Source organism: Aedes aegypti, chromosome 2 (genome assembly GCF_002204515.2).
Source record: "Aedes aegypti strain LVP_AGWG chromosome 2, AaegL5.0 Primary Assembly, whole genome shotgun sequence".
In the NCBI taxonomy this organism is placed as follows: Eukaryota; Metazoa; Arthropoda; class Insecta; order Diptera; family Culicidae; genus Aedes; species Aedes aegypti.
In genome coordinates this window covers 400,572,179-400,587,071 of record NC_035108.1, presented here as the reverse complement: position 1 = coordinate 400,587,071, position 14,893 = coordinate 400,572,179, and the positions used below count along the sequence as shown (strand labels likewise).

General features: G+C 35.9%; 2 protein-coding genes across 4 annotated transcripts in view; one reads left to right on the top strand and one right to left on the bottom strand.

Moving 5' to 3' along the window:
• LOC5577896 (serine-rich adhesin for platelets) overlaps positions 1-14,893 on the bottom strand; it is a 404,297-nt gene that overhangs the window by 180,258 nt on the left and 209,146 nt on the right. The gene's annotated exons all lie outside the window — the stretch shown is intronic.
• On the top strand, positions 3,146-5,101 carry LOC5577913. Its single transcript, XM_001656649.3, has 2 exons — positions 3,146-4,510; positions 4,843-5,101. Exons 1-2 carry the CDS (start codon positions 3,254-3,256, stop codon positions 5,059-5,061), a joined length of 1,476 nt encoding a protein of 491 aa, XP_001656699.2. The 5' UTR covers positions 3,146-3,253; the 3' UTR covers positions 5,062-5,101.

Sequence of the window (14,893 nt, the reverse complement as noted above, 5' to 3'; positions counted from 1 at the left end):
TAAATTGGTTGGTTGGTTTGACTTTATTAACGAGATTTTTAGCCCTGGGCTAGTTCATCTCGGGACCAAAGGCTTTACTTCCCTTCCGAAGGAAGTCGTCACTATAACTTTTTACGTCATAAGTGACTATGTCGGGGATGGGATTCGAGCCCAGGTCCTCGGCGTGAGAGGCGAGTGTTCTAACCACTACACCAGGTCCGTCCCCTCAATAGTGTAAATGATGTTTTTGATATATAAAACAAGAGAAGACTTGAAATATATACATATAAAGTGTTGTGAGTTATAAGAAAATGGTGTAATGTAAGAATAATTGCGTATATCTGAGATTCCAGCCACACGTTAGCGAGTTCAAGCCACACGCGTGATTCAGTTTAGGTAATTAAATCACTAATATTAGTTATGTATTGTTCTTTGTGACAGTATAGGGAAAAACGTATGTCGAATTGATAAAAATATATTAGTTCGACGAGTTTGTATGATTTTCTTGAGAAGATATGCAAAAATGTTATATAAAACACAGGTGTCCGGATTTTGATCCAAAAATGTCCGGATTTAAAAACATCATTTGATTAGGTGTCCGGATTTAAAGACAAGACACGCTCCTATATTTCGTTGATTTACTTGTAAAAATCATGAATAATATCGAAAATTTGGTCACTTTCATGAAGATCTGAAGTGTAATAATATGTTGAATATTAACACTTCAAGAATATTTTAACCAAACATACCTAAATGTAAGTTTGAACATTTCTGTCGACTTAAGCGTCCGGGTATTGATGCAGCACGGTAGAGCAAAATCTAGAATGCCGTGAAAAGTGTACTGTGATTTGTCAAACTTGGGTACCTTTTGCAGCACCAAGGGACCAAATGCAGTACTAGAAGTAGTACCCAATCTGAATCAGAGTAGACGGACCTGTTTGAATAATACCATGCTACACTTTAATTAATTTTAAACCAGCCGTATAAAAGTTGAACTATATGTTTATAAAACGTTTTCAAGGCTGAAAAATAAAGATGATATTCAACGACATGCTTTAAAGTTTCTCCAAATTTGTAAGAACAACGAATGCACAATGGTTGGCCATGAAAATTGTTTAAATGTTATAAAACATGATGCTGAATAAAATTGCATAATGAAAAAAACTGCCATTCTATTTCCAAAGATTGAAATATGTTTTCACACACCTTTATCGTGAGATCGGTATGAATGTTGCATTTGTGTGTTTTTTTTTTTCAAAAAATAATTACTGGTTCGACACTCCAAGTGTCAGCGTTCTATAATTCATATTTTACATAAAACATATTGAACGACACATGCCTGTACTTCTGTTTGTAACCACAAAAAATAACTTTGAATAGTTCGACACAAGAAGTGCCGACATTTTTTTCCCCATACAATGATAGAAGAATATTTCGGTGCATGTTTCATGAATCGAAACACTTACCAAACACAACTTTGAACTATTTCTTCACTAGAAATATCAACATGTTTTTGTAGAAAATAGTAGAATAAAAACAAAGCAGAAAACAAAAGAAAATAAATAACTATTTAAATTGAGGCTACATAAATCGCATCCTTTACCAAGGTGAATCTAGATTGTGTAGTTTGTGAATGCTTTCTTCTTACAAAAACTCCTTCCCGAGATAACCATGAAGATGCAGAGGTATACTCGGTTTTTTAGTAACAATGGATGACACACTAACATTCCTTCCCTTCTCCGATGACTTACGTGGTCGGCACCGTTATTGACTTTATAATATTTAGAATTCCCGAAATTATGCGCTGAAGATGGAGAGCTGCTCCCAAGCTTTGTTGGTTCCTAGTGCAATTTCGCTTATTCTGATCAATCACAAAGAGGTAACTACGAATCGAGGGTCATCAATGCCCAGGGAATTTTAGTCACCATCATGGAGGCGTAATATCTCGAAAGTATCTTATGCACGGGGAGGTTGGCAAACAGTTTTTCAGGCCGAAATGTATGCCATTCTTGAATGCGCTAACATTTGTCTTAAAAGGCGCTACAGGAATGTTAGTATATCAATTTGTTTCGATAGCAAAGCAGCCTTGAAGCTTTGAAGTCTAGAACTAACACATCAAGACTTATTTGGGAGTGCGCCAAGCTACTGCAGCAGTTGTCCTGTCGTTATAAGATTAATCTATATTTGGTTCCTGGCCATTGCGGAATAGACGGAAACGCAAACGCTGATCAGTTAGCAAAACAAGGTTCTTCCATGCAATTTTTCGGGCCTCAACCATTCTTTGGAATGGCCTCTTGTGCAGTGAAAATGCAATTGAAGACTGGATGAAGGCAAAAATTAAACTTAACTGGAAGAACGCAATGGACTCTCGCCAGTCCAAACGATTCATTGAACTAGACGCCTATCAAACACGAGGTTATTAAAGCTCAATAAACACGATCTAAGTACTCATAATGGCTTACTAACAGTCCACTGCCCCAGCAAACGTTACCTCAAAATTATAGGTATATTGCAAAAAGATTTGTGTTGTTTCGGCAAATTAGAAAGCGAGAGCAAAGAACATTTGTTGTGCAAGTGTATTGCACTATACCACAAGCGTTGGAAACATTAAGATAAAGGCCTGCCAGCGCCTAATGTGATTCCGATGTATCATCCAAAACAGGTACTAAATTTTATCCGAAATGTAGTACCTGATTGAAATGCAATCCAATAGCTGTGGAGATAGTTACAATACATCAAAGTCGCAATAAATCATAATTTACGCATTCTAAAGATAAACATCTAATCAGAGATTGAGCAGATCAAATTATTGACTAAATTGGTATCAATAATTGATGTGACAAGAAATAAACTCCAATTGTTGTTTCCCATCGATTAAGCACAGTGCGTTGACACCTTGCAATGTGTGATGATATCCCGTTATGTGTTTGATGTGCCCTGACGTATGCTGTAAAGTCCAATCATCCACGGCAGCTCAACGTGGAAACAAACAAAATTCGAAACCTCGAAACAGAACCGTAACTCTTCTGTCCGCATGCTCGAGAGTCACTAGCAAACAGGTTCTCTCTTTTGTCTAGCGAACCACTTTCTAACGCGGCATGGTTTAACAAGTCGTCATCTGACCTGGCCGACATAAGAGATTGATGATGCATTTTGAACGTTTTCTCCATTTCTTCCGTCCAGTCCCATTTCACGGAAGCTGCCGGCTAGTTGAAGGTCCAGTCTCAGTCGAGTTTAGGACTGTCGTGCGATTAGACGTTGTGACGGTTTCAGGATGGCACGTCTCACAGTATTGTGTCTTCTTTTCAGTGCCTGTGTAATGGTACGTGGAGATCTGGGGTTGAATCTGACAATTCCAGGTCTTGTTAGTGGTGTTTCCGGAGCACTCAGCCAGGGAATGATAAATCTCATCAAAGCCAATGGCACGATAAGAATGGAAGCAGAAATGGATAGTTCAGGGGCGTTGGTGTCGCTGATCAAAGTGGTCAACGATGTAACGAGTCCTTTGAACAAACTTCTTGGCGCTACCTTGGCAGGTTCCAGCAAAAAGGATAATAGTCAGGAGCTTTTCGCAGCTTTATCAACCCATGTTGTAAACACAAAGGCGGCAATTGATAGCGCAGTGAAATCATCGGATGAGCTTCAATCAACTGTGAAGCCCTCGCAATACAACGATGTTCGGGGTAATGTGACTCTCATAGAATCGAACATTCCAAAGCTTCAGGAAGCATTCACCGTTCTGAGCACTACCGCTGCAGTTGTCGAGAGCTCAAAAGATCCAGTGACGTCCGACAATGTCACAAATTTCTTCACGAAGTCCATCCTTGACGATCTAATCAACCCTCTGCTAAACATCACCCAAGGAATAAATGGACTGGCCACGACCGTAACATCAATTGTAAAGGATAAGATGGCCTCGATGAATGCGATCGCTTCCGTCAACGGAACAATCAACAATGGACTAAGAAGTCTCGCTACGACAACATCCAATTTCAACAGATCAGTTAACGATGCTGGCAGCTTTGTATCCAACAACGGAAATGGTTTATACGGAAGCATCAACCAAATGTACTCACCCTACATGAACCGTCCCCAGAACTTTAACGGCGGAGATGTTACCAGAGTTAGTAACTATCTCGCCGAATTGAAAACCAAAGTTGAACAGTTCAGCAGCGATATGTCCAACACCTTCACCTATTTGCGGGATAATGTCACCGTTCTGCTAAACAGTCAAGTGGACCGAATTTCGAAAATCCTTCTGGACACGGCCGTCTATATGACCAACACTGGATACTCTAGCAGCAGTGAGAATGGTGAACCTTGCGCTAGCAAATACACGAAAGAACTGACCCAGAACCCACTGCTTGTCAGTCGACTGAGTGGATGTTTGCAGCCGGAGGTAAATGGATTCAACGGAATTTATCAACTTTTCCGGGTGCTGATGGACCAAACCCGAACACTGGGAGGATCCGTATCGGCCCAAGTTCTAGGCCGGCAGTGTACTCAGGGTACGACCGATTGCGTCGCTACGGTGAGTATTGAAGGGTATGATTCGAGTACTTACAGATATTAGGGAATAATCTGATCGTGGAGATAGTTACCTGAAAAAATAGAAAAAAATCATTAGATTTGATATTAAACTTTTGAATATTTTGAAACTATTAGCTTTTACATTTCAATATGAATGAGGGTTCCTTGACATTTTAATATGAATAGAAAACGGTATCATTTCTCAAAAAAAAAACTTCTGCTTAGTTGTGAAAGTAGTCATAGGATAGTAACCAACAATTTCTAAATTCTTCAACGGACTTCCTTCAGTAAAATTAGTCAGCTTCTAACAAAACACCTTGCCTTCCATTACAGTACTTTGGATACCTGGAGGACCTCTCCCAGCAGGTAAACGAGAAGCTGAAAATCAACGTCCAAATCGTCCATCGCGAAACGCTGACCATGCAAAATCGTATCGGAGCATGTACGATGGCCGTCACCGCTGACATTGCGGACAATGCACGAATGATGCAGGGCAAATTCGAGAACTGTCTGGTTACCGGTACTAGAAATATCTTTAAAGTGGGAAAATAAAGCGGAATTTTATTATGGAATTAAATAAATAAAAAGAAGAAATCACTATTAATTGACTACTGTTGATTGAGAAACGAATCTATAGGAGTTAAATTTACATATTCCAAGAAATATTCTTCAATACCTGCCTTGAACTTCAAAACATTTTGAATGCAGTAAAACAAAATATCCGAAGACATTTCAGAGCAACCATAATTTCCTGAAATAAAGAACTTGAAATCTACGAGCATAATTTGCTATGTATTAAAGAGTTATGCATGCAATATATGCTCAGAAATGTTTGATGAAAAGAACTTTGCAATGTTTTGAATACAACAGAAGTTCCCGTTCTTCCTGGAAAAATAGGTCTAGAGATTTTCTAGTCTTATCATTTTTTGAAAGCAGTAAATTTTCAGTTGACTCATAAAGTTGAGCAAGACGGATAAATGAGTGCAGCGTCCAATATTCAATAATGCTCTGAAATGTAGGTCTCAAAATATATTTTCATAAGAATGCAAACCATGAGCAATTATTCGCTGAAACCAGGCCGCCATCGGTACACAAAGTTATAATTCCAATATTATATGACTGATCGCTAGCATATGCTTAAACTAAAGGATGGTCCTTTCGGTTTTCGCCAGCTAGCTAAACAGTTTACGAAAAAGGCCATTTTTTTGATAAACCATATGATTTCTTAACGTGATATGTCTCATATTTTCCTTGGAAATATTCCTCAGAGGTCCCTGAGAAAGGTCCCAATCCAGGACCGAAACGTCGGAGTGAGTAAAATTTCGTTCGCTTGGTTATTCAAATAAGGCTGCCGAGCCAATCCACCTGACACGTTAAAAAGTATTCAGTCGTTAATTCTCTTCTCAATGGTATTTATCCTATCAAATGTATGATTTTCTAAATCATTTACTACGATTTTGACGTATATAACGAGTGCAATCCATGCAAACATCATTTTTTGTTCGGAAGAAAAACAAGTTTTCAATCGTTGATGTTTTCTTCGAGTCGAAGGAAGAATAATAAAGAGTATAAATAATGAAAGAGTTTGTATCCTTTGACAGATACGCGTTTTTCGACTTCAACTGTTAGGCCGTTTTCAGTGTCGTGTACAGTTGAGGTCGAAATACGAGGATAAAAACTCCAGTGGAATTAAATGGTATAGTACTAAATTCGGTTTTTTCATCTACTTATAGGTATTCTACTAAACAGCTCGAAGCTTTATTATTAAGAAGTAGATGAAAATGGGGTGTTTAGAAATTTTTCAAGCAACACATATTTCCCAGCTAGGGAAAGCAATTTTGTTGAGTTAAATTGAGTAACAGAATCATGGAAAATATGTTGCGTAGACATGTTACTTTTATGAACCTTAGAAAGCGCATAGATAGAGACTATTTGCAAAAACGACGGAAAAAACAGTCATTTACTCTATCCACCATCCTCTCCCAGCTGGGAGTGGCGTGTAAGAAATAGATGGCACGAGCTGCGATTTTTTGATTTACATATGGTACATTATGAGTATATTTACATTTTATCATTTATGACTCATCAATTAACTACAACTCATACCACCACTTGGTCCATCCTTATCCAAAAATAATTGTTTTCCCTAATCTCGAGCAAACCACTAGTTTTAAGTTTCCTTAAAACTAACATAGATATTTAAGAAGCAAACAAATGAATTCGACTCCGTCATGCCTGAGGGCACTCGAGCCTACCAAATAAATGAATAAGAAAAAAAATAATAAAATGAACTAACAATATTATACTGAAATTTTGAAGCAAATTTTTGACAATGAAGAATTTAGCAAATGAGACATTTAAATATTTTATCGATTATTTTTTAGCAACATTTCAATAAGCAACTTTGCAGAAGTCATCACTGTCAAAGCAAAATAGTAAAACGTAAACATTGTTATTTTCGGTCGTCTCTTGTTGCATGAAGAGAAATAAAAGAATTAAATGGTTTACTTCGGCCCAACGTACTTTGGCCGGACACACGATTCATGTCAGGGCGTAGCTAGGCGTAACTTAAGGATGCTTTTAGGCGTTTTATTTTTTACATATATGATTAGACATTATTGAACACATAGTGGAACAAAAGCTCGAATCAGCGTTGAAAAAGTTCAAACCATACATTATCACACGGAAAAAATGCATGTTGCCTGACATCTATATATTAAGTATGACTTTAGGAAAAAACATGGATTCTTACATTTCATTCCACTTTACAATAAAAAGAACATAAAAAATCACTACTAAGACGAGTACATTTCGTTGAATTCTAAAACTTTGTTTTATATAGACATATACAAGCCTATTTCTTCCGCGTCTTACAGACTTCTTCAGTGTCGATCACTAGGTTTTTTATTTATGTATTTTAATTTTCTTTTTGCAAAGTGAAGTGAAGTGCTAAATTTATTGAAATTTATTTTACTTTACTGTACTGGAAATAATATAAGGGTAAAGGCCTTTGCACTGTTTTGATTAAGTATGGGATTTTGACGTTTACTGGCTTTGTTGTTTACAAATTTCGTGAAAAAGTGAAAGGGAGATGTACATTTTTGTGCAGAGCCCCATTTGGGACATGATGAAAACACGGGAAGAAATGGACACCCTCTTTTTCTCTAAGCATATTCATTAGGGTGGTTCAAAAAGAAAAACGGTTTGGCTCCACACTACAGAAGGTCAAAAAGACTCATTTCAGTGAACTGCTCCGATCCGAATCACACATTTTAGTGAACCGGATCTTTTGAACGGTTCAGTGGCTCAGTGGCTCGCAAAAGAAAGCGAACTGAGCCGAGCGAACGGAAAAAGAGCGGTGCACTCCCTGTTGCGCGACATGCGTCGTTCATTTCGTATCTTTTTCTCTCTCGCATTATTCGTACATCTTCTCCAGAAACTCACGATACACTTGGCCGATTTCCCTTACCCGAGCCAAAAAAAAAGAAGCAAACAATGTGCTTGCCATTCAAGTGGGCATTTTTCGCTCTATCTTACATCTTCCTGTGTGCAAGTAGGAGGTGCAAATGTGCCTGTCTATTCTGAGAGCGCAGAGAGCACGGTACAGCAGAAAACTATGCTTGCATGTATGAAGAGGCGCGCAAAGCAAGACACGTGTCAGTGTAATAATAAAGCCGAGAAACAAACGAAGGAGAATATGGAAAAAATCGGTTTGTTCTTTTTTCCGGGTCACTTTTTGTCTGATCCGTGCTGATCAAACAAACCGACTCTTGCCAAAAAAGAGCCACGGATCACTGTTTTTTTTTTTTGGGTGATCCTGATCTTTTGAACGGCTCCGATTCTATTTGCCCATCTCTACTCTACACCATTTATACGCTTCCGAATCAGATTCTCAGTGTCCTCCCAATACAATAACCGATTGAGTGAATAACTAGTTTTTCCCATTGTAATTCCCATACAAACTTTAAACGGCTTGTGCTGTTTCAGTTTTCATCCAAATGAGCACAAATTTTAAAAGCAAACTTAAAATTTAACCTCGAACTGAATAAGTGGTGTGGTGCAAATATGATATATTGAATCTATTTATTTATTTATTTATTGTCGTCAATCATGTTTGTAGACCGTTACAGAGAGTTTCTTATGCGCTAGTTACACTTCTACATTTAATTACCTAATTTGTCTTCTTAAGATAATGTGCGGAAGTATTGTTTTAGCTTCGCTTTGCACCAAGTTAAGTCGATTGAATTGTAATGTTTATTATAAGTAGTCATCATTTGGTTCATTGGCCCAAATTTTGCATAATTAGTACGGTGATAGTTGATTGCAAATAGTTCTCGATGGCGTAAACGTCTGGATGGTACATAAAAGTTTAATTTAGATAATAATTCTGGTGAATCAACTTTATGGGATACAATATCGTTTATAAATGAAATCATTGCATATTCACGACGCTCTCTTAGTGTTTGAATATTAATCAACATACATCTAGCTTTGTAAGATGGTAATGGAAATACTGTCCAACCTAATTTGCGAAGAGCATATAATAAAAATGGTTTTTGCACCGACTCTATCCTTTCATCATGTACTGCTGAAAATGGTGACCAAATTATGCTGCGATATTCAAGTATTGATCTAAAATAGGCAATGAACAATGTTTTTATTGTGTATGGATCATTGAAGTTATAAGCGAAGCGTTTAATGAAGCCTAACATATTATTAGCTTTATTTATCATAGTGTTATAGTGATCAATGAAAGTAAGTTTTGAGTCTAAAATTATGCCTAAGTCTCTGATTCTATTACATTTTTCAACATTTTGATTGCTTAAAGTTATTGTTACATTGGGAATGTCTCTTTTCCTGTTAAAAGATATCAGGTTACATTTTTTTACATTCAGTTGTAGTAGGCTTTTCTGACACCACGTGTGGGAGATTTGTACTTCGTGTTTAAAAGTATGTATGTCCTGTGCAGTTTTTATTTCCAAATAAAGTTTCATATCGTCAGCATAGATTAATACTTTTATTTTGTCAAGAAAACAAGACAAATCGTTCACACACAGTATAAACAAAAGCGGACCTTAATGAGAGCCTTGTGGAACCCCTGAAGTGGCATGTATTGGAGTTGACTTTTTTCCTTTGAACTTCACTATTAGCTCGCGAGTGGTTAAATATGATTCAATCCATTTCAGCAATTTGGCTTAAATACCAATTTTTTGCAGTTTAAATATAAGCATGGATATATCAACACGGTCAAATGCTTTACTAAAATCTGTGTATAAAACTTCTACATGATTTCCATTTTCCATAGCACTCAATGAATAGTTTACAAATTCGAGCAAATCACCCTAATAGCCATATTTCATCAACATTTTATGCAGTATATAAAGGCGGTATAAAATTTTATTTTTTGCTTCAATTGTTGTTTTAAATTTTTCTCACTTTCAAATTGGATTAAAGGTAAGGGAGAGTAACGAAGCCAGAAAGGTTATTTCTTGAAAGTGTGAATGAGAAGCAGTCCTTCGCTTTTGAGAACGATCAATGCCCATCAATGATATTTTGTTCACTAAATTTAACGAGAGTGTTCATTTTGCTCCGATATTTTTTTAATAGCCCGTTTTTCTGACATTTGATATGATGTTTATCACCATGGATGAATGCTCTGCATTGCACAATGGTCGGAAAAAAAGTTTGTGCAAAACTAATTTTATCGCCTTAATCGAAGAAATATGCAATCTGACTATGTTGTTTGGTGTTTTTAATGTTTCAGAAGAGACTATGCACATATAGTTTTTTTTATACGCAGAATGCGATCGAATTTAGTCAGTAGCATACATTTTGTTTGTATTTGATCGAGTTTGATCAAAATGTTTGTGAAGAGTATTTATATTTAATGAATGAACTTAGTTTCAAAAATATCGTCAAAATATATGTAAAATATTGAACAATTCAAGTAGCTCTAACTTGAAAATCAGTAAATACCTGCAAAATTTTCTATCGTTTTTTTGTAAAATCTGAGGATGCTTTTTAATATGTACTATTTGGAATGGCGGTTGTTTTTCTAAACGTAATATTGAAAAACACTATATATTCAACCAAACATTTTCATACATCCTCATGCTTGATAAAAGAGTTGAGCGATAAGGCTATCAGACAGTGCATAGCATTAGTGAAATATTGCATTCCGAAAGTACAAATTGTGAGCTTTATTCTATTACAACATTTTTCATTATTTTTTTTTGCTTCAGCCAATTTGACGGCATAAAAATCTAAAAAATTTAAATTTTAGTCCAATCTCCAAATGTTTGCGCGTATGGATATATTTCAAACAAGCATGGAATATTCTTAGTAACATTATTCATCTGCAATACTTTTTTTTAAATAAATCGCATCCAACACTTATTCATGGAGCCCAACCATTGTGCTGCCGTGGTGCAAAAATTGTATTGCGTAGCCTATTGTGTATTATACGTGAATCGCAAGTCAGTCCCATCTGTAAAAAGTTGGCATGAAGAAAATGGGGTGTGAAGTTTTTAAACTCGTTTTCCATACGAATATTCAGAAAATTCCAGAGTATTGGAACATATTCATAAACAATGAAACTTTCACAATTTGCTTTTCACTACTATATCTTTTCGAGAAAAATATAAAAATGATCAGAAAATGGTTCATTTTTGTGTTACACGGTGCGGTAATCTGTAGTGGGACTGATATGCGATTACTTTTCATTATTGAACAATTTAACTTGCTGTTTTTTCCTACTTTTTCTGAACAAATCTTATTATCTCATTAGGGAAGCTGAAAGAGCATTGAAAGATATAATGAAAACTGGACTCAACTCAATTTTGACGAAAATGCAGATGGCACTGACTTGCGAATCACGGCAGTATAGTTCAAATAACAGATTCACAGTTGAGAAACTGAAATATTAAAATCCTTTAAAGTGCTATTGCGTCACGCGTAAAAATTTCAGATATTATGTAGAAACAAAACTGTATCGAATCTTAATAGTTGACCTTTGCCAAGTTTTCATCCATTCTCTCACTGAAAGCGATAGTTTCTTTTTTATGGGTACTTAAACCGTGACCTAACATGGCGCAGTATCATCAACCGCAATGTAATTGGTGTTAATGTGCCTATTGTGCTGCACCCGCTTTATGAGCGCAAAGTTTATGCGTGGGATTTTACGAAGCATGACGACCGAAAAGCTTCCATTTACGAATATTAGATTCAATCAAGCAGGTCGTTTGGTAGGAAGCTTCCAGGGGTTGGCATGGCATCAATGGCATATTGACATTTGGTTAATATTATGCAATTTCTATTCCACACCTGGTGGATTGGGCTGGCACTGCCTAATTGTTCTATCAGCGTGCTTGATAGCTACCTCATATTTGAGGATTTTTTTTTAATTTCTTTATTAGTATCATTCCAAACATTACATTCATTTCTTATATCTAGGTGTTCTGTGTTATTAGACAACACTATCATCCTAATTTGGTAAAACAAATTTAAGATTTTATTAACATTTTGTTAACAACATATTACATTTCATTTGCCGTAGCAGTTCAGATTTTTTACAGGTGAGTTGATTTCACCTGCTTATAAGAGAAAAAAAAAACGCTTTAAATATACTTAACCTAACTTAACCTAAACATATTACGCATTAATCGTGGCAATAGAAGATTGTAACGATTTTTGCCTGAAATTAATAATGATTTTATTTGACATTTGTTCCAATGTTCTCATTGGTACTATACCAGGGAGGAAGCCTCAGAATCATTTTCAAAATTTTATTTTGAATTCTCTGCAGAGCTTTCTTCCTGGTATTACAACAGCTAGTCCATATTGGTACAGCATACAACATGGCTGGCCTGAAAATTTGTTTGAATATCAAAAGCTTGTTCTTAAGACAAAGCTTTGATTTTCTATTAATAAAGGAATAGAGACATTTTACATATTTATTACATTTGGCTTGAATGCCCTCAATGTGATTTTTGAATGCTAAATTCTTATCTAGCATGAGCCCTAGATACTTAACTTCATCTGACCAATTTATTGGAACCCGTCTCATCGTGACAACATGTCTACTTGAAGGATTCAAATAAAAAGCTTTTGGTTTTTGTGGGAATATTATTAGTTGAGTTTTGGAAGCATTAGGAGAAATCTTCCATTTCTGCAAGTATAAAGAAAAATTATCCAAACTTTTTTGCAATCGACTACAGATGACACGCAAGCTTCGTCCTTTGGCGGAGAGGCCTGTGTCATCCGCAAACTAAGATTTTTGACATCCCTGAGGTAACTCAGGTAAGTCAGATGTGAAAATATTGTATAATGTTGGTCCCAAAATGCTGCCTTGGGGAACACCAGCTCTTACAGGAAGTCTTTCAGATCTGGAGTTCTGATAATTAACCTGAAGTGTACGATTTGACAGATAACTTTGAATTATTCTAACAATGTATGTTGGAAAATTAAAGTTTTTTAATTTTACAATCAAACCTTCATGCCAAACACTGTCGAATGCTTTTTCTATGTCTAGAAGAGCAAGACCAGTAGAATAGCCTTCAGATTTGTTGGAACGGATCAAATTTGTTACACGCAAAAGTTGATGAGTGGTCGAATGTCCATGGCGGAATCCGAACTGTTCATTGGCAAAAATTGAATTTTCGTTGATGTGGGCCATCATTCTATTCAAAATAACCTTTTCAAAAATTTTACTGATGGAGGATAGCAAACTGATTGGACGATAGCCAGAAGGTTCTGCAGGATTTTTGTCTGGTTTTAAAATTGGAACAACCTTAGCATTTTTCCATTTGTCAGGAAAATATGCTAATTGAAAACATTTGTTAAATTAAATTATTATATTGATAATAGTTCTCACTTCTTCCAAATCAGTCTCCCAGGCATTTTCGAAAACGTTCTCTTGATTGAGAATATTTTCGAACTCCTGAGTAACTTGATTTTCAATTGGACTAATAAGTCCTAAATTAAAATTGTGCGCACTTTCAAACTGCATAGCAAGTTTTTGAGCTTTTTCACAATTAGTTAGTAATAATTTGTTTTCCTCTTTCAATGCCGGTATTGGCTTCTGAGGTTTTTTCAAAATTTTAGATAATTTCCAAAAGGGCTTAAAGCCAGGGTCCAATTGAGAAATTTTATTTTCAAAATTTTTGTTTCTTAATTGAGCAAAACGTTTCTTGATTTCTTTCTGCAAATCCTGCCATATAATTTTCATAGCAGGATCGCGAGTGCGTTGAAATTGCCTTTTCCTCACGTTTTTAAGACGAATCAAGAGTTGAAGATCATCGTCTATAATCACGGATTCAAATTTCACTTCACATTTTGGAATTGCAATGCTCCTGGCTTCAACAATGGAATTTGTTAAAGTTTCTAGAGCATTGTCAATATCAAGTTTTGTTTGTAAGGGAATATTAAAATCAAGATTAGAGTCAATATACGTTTCATATATATTCCAGTCGGCTCGAAAATAATTGAAAGTGGAGCTGATAGGATTGAGAATCGCTTCTTGGGATATTTGAAATGTAACAGGGACATGATCAGAATCAAAATCAGCATGAGTAATCCGTTGGCTACAAAGATGACTAGAGTCAGTTAAGACCAAATCAATCGTAGATGGATTTCTAGAAGAGGAAAAACATGTAGGGCTATCAGGATATTGAATTGAGAAATATCCTGAAGAGCACTCATCAAATAAAATTCTGGCGTTGGAATTACTTTGAGAATTATTCCATGACCGATGTTTGGCATTAAAGTCACCAATGACAAAAAAAATTTTGACTTATTGCGAGTCAATTTTTGCAAGTCAGTTTTGAGCAAATTAACTTGCTGTCCAGAGCATTGAAAAGGCAAATAGGCAGCTATGAAAGTATATTTACCAAACTGTGTTTCAACAGAAACACCTAAAGTTTCAAAAACTTTAGTTTCAAATGACGAAAACAGTTGATGTTTTATACGTCTATGAATGATGATTGCAACTCCCCCACACGCACCATCAAGTCGATCATTACGATAAACAAAAAAGTTAGGATCTCTTTTGAGTTTAGATCCAGGTTTTAAATACGTTTCGGTAATAACTGCTATATGCACGTCATTAACCGTAAGAAAGTTAAACAGCTCGTCCTCTTTACCATTCAGAGAACGAGCATTCCAATTTAAAATATTTAAATTATTATTTGGATCCATTAGAAAAACGTAATCCAATAACAATTTGATTTGTAAATTTTTCACCAACTTGGACTGCTTCAGTCATAGTGGTGGCTTTGAACATTGCATCAATCATTAGATTCAATTGTTCAGTTAGAAAATTAAAATCTGAGGCAGACATATCACTTGAAGTGGGTCCTTTTGATGATTTCCCTTTAGAATTTTCGGT